The 2,743-nt window shown below is 30.8% G+C and overlaps 1 protein-coding gene across 1 annotated transcript; it reads right to left on the bottom strand.

The window, feature by feature from the left end:
* Positions 1-361: 361 nt before the first annotated feature.
* LOC140438690 (uncharacterized) lies at positions 362-883 on the bottom strand. The gene has a single exon (XM_072528332.1). The coding sequence runs from the start codon at positions 881-883 to the stop codon at positions 362-364; it is 522 nt and encodes a 173-aa protein (XP_072384433.1).
* Positions 884-2,743: the final 1,860 nt, after the last annotated feature.

Below are 2,743 nucleotides of genomic sequence, written 5' to 3'. Positions count from 1 at the left end.
TTTCCTCTGAGTATGCATTAAACAGTGATAGCGACAAGACACAGCCCTGTCTAACACGTCTTTTGATTTTTATTTTATTAGTTCTTAAATTATTTATTCTTATGACAGCTTTTTGTTCATAATACAGATTGTTTATTATTCTTATATCCCATGTGTAGATGTTCTTTGTTTAAAATAGTTTTACTAACGGATTATGTTTCACTGTATCGAATGCATTGTTATAATCTAGGAAGCAGATATAGATGTCCTGGTTTACATCTAAACATTTCTATATTAGAATATTTACTGCATATAATGCTTCTCTGGTTCCTTGAGTATATCTAAATCCGAACTGAGTTTCTCCAATGTCTTTGTCTAACTTTTAATATATTCTACGATGAATAATCTTTAGAAATACTTTTAGTATGTGGCACATTAGACTGATGGTACGGTAATCGCAACATTGTCTGGCGTTTTTCTTTTTCGGTATAGTCACGGATGTTGATAGAAGCCATTCTTTAGGTAATATACCTGTTCTGTACATGATACTAAATAATTCGACAATAACATGTATATTGCAGTCGACGATAACTTGCAATATTTCTATCGGTATTTCGTCTGGTCCTACTGCTTTCCCAGTTTTCATTTCTTTAATTGTGTATTTTACTTCACTTTCTGTTATTTCTGGTTCAGTCTTTTCAACAAAATATTCGTTATCTATTTTATCTGGTTTGTCGTTAAACAGCTGCTCTTTATAGTTTTCCCATACCACTAATTTGTTTTCAGTATCCATTATTGTGTGTCTTTTTTCATCAACTAGTATAGTTTGTTTGTATTCTGGTCTTCTAGTTAATTCTTTTATATTCCTGTATAAATTAAATCTGGCATGCTTATTTTGTAGCATTTTTATTTCATCACATTTTTCTTTTAAGCAATTTTCTTTTGCTATTTGAATTTGTCGGTGTATTTCGTTTTGTGTTTGCTGGTACAATTGTTCACAAGTTTAGTATTTCGACCGCCATCCAATCTCTTTTCTTTTCTTTGGTTTTGCGTAGATACTTTTTTGAAGGTTCTATTAGGTCAGCCTTTATTTTTTGCAGTTTTTGTTAATGTTTTCTTAATTGCATTGCCCTTCAATCTGTACGGTGTTTAGACGTCCACTCATTTTTTCTTTAACATTTTTTCTGAGTTCTTGATCTCTTAGTGCATTTATTTCAGTTCTTTCTTCTTTTGCTGTCTTCTCTATTCTTTTCATTTTAATTTTAATCTACTTTTTATGTATCTCCAATAGAAATATTCTATACAATTTAAATCTGGTGAATTTGGAGGCCATTCAGTACTACCTAATCTACCAATCCATCGTAGATCAAATGTCTGATCTAAAAAACACCAAAAAGTTACACCAAAATGAGCTGGAGATCTTGCAAAAATCATATCTCATTAAAACTTGCTTCAAATTTGTTTTTCAGTGCAGGTGCAATTTCATTTATAAGCAGCATTTTATAATTATCGCTTGTTAAATTTCCTTCTTTTAAAATATCGACAATTAACTGAGTACCCACTATACCCGGCCATACATTTAGTTTTTTTAGTTTTTTAATAGAACACATTAAGAATAAATAACACATTCTTTTGACATAAACCACAACACAAATACGTTTACAAACAAACAAGGACATAAATCAACTATAGATTATATAATAACGATCAAGCAAATATACCCTAAACAGGTATTAGATATCAGAACATTAACATCACCTAACGTAGGATCAGGCCACATTATGGTTTTAGAAAAAATCTTAATAAAAATGCTACTAAAGCAAAAATTAAACCCCAAAGTATATTAAAAATATAAATATCGAGATCTTAAAAGACGAAACAACTCGATGGCTATATCAAAGATGACTGAAAGAAAAATTTGAAGAAAACGGCATATTAAAAAAAATGGAGTTGGTAAAAGATGGGAATCAATAAAAAAGAACATAATAACCGCTGCTAAAGAAAGCATGGGAACATGGAAGGTTAATGTAAATGGTGAAAGGAAGGTATATAATTCATAAACGAAAATAAAACTTCAGCCTATGGAAAATGAAAAGCGTATATCCACTATCAAAGTAATAAGACACCCACAAACTACCAGCAATATGTAACCACAAGATTCACAAAAATTTCAACTTGCAAATGAGATATCTAAGAAGGGAATATTTGTCTAAATTCACAAAAAAGTAGAAAGTGTGAAAGATGGTAAAGGGAAGGAATAAAGCCATTAACGAGTATAAAAACATAAACAGTACACAACGAGAACGATGGAAAAAGTATATAGATAGCCTTACAAAGACGAAGATAGAGAGATCGATGAAGAAGAAGAAGAAAATGGAGAGGCAGAAGACAAGCTGGTAACAATAACGGAAGAAGAGGTGATAAAGAAAATAGGAAGATTAAAAACCCAGAACCCAGGTTCGGATACGATTACGAATGAACTACTAAAATGTGGAGGAATAGCAATAACTGAAAATATTACGAAACTATTCCAAAAGAACCTTGAAATGAAATGCATACCAAAGGAATGAAAATAAAGTATAACAATCCCTATACACAAAAAAGGGGACAAAAATGAAAAATCTAACGATCGAACTATTACATTGTTTGATGTGGTTAATTTAAAATTATTGACTAACATACTGCTGAGAAAATAATTGAAAAGTATCAAATACGCAAAGAGCAACAAGGGTTTCGGTGTAACAAATCAACTGTCAATGTCATA

The sequence above is a fragment of the Diabrotica undecimpunctata genome, chromosome 4, assembly GCF_040954645.1.
Source record: "Diabrotica undecimpunctata isolate CICGRU chromosome 4, icDiaUnde3, whole genome shotgun sequence".
NCBI classification, from domain to species: Eukaryota; Metazoa; Arthropoda; class Insecta; order Coleoptera; family Chrysomelidae; genus Diabrotica; species Diabrotica undecimpunctata.
Note: the sequence above shows the minus strand (reverse complement) of the source record. Positions and strands in the feature narration are given on the sequence as shown.

Bases quoted from the DNA above. Each gene is read 5' to 3' on its own strand.
- LOC140438690 (XM_072528332.1), bottom strand. From the start codon at position 883: ATGCTACAAAATAAGCATGCCAGATTTAATTTATACAGGAATATAAAA.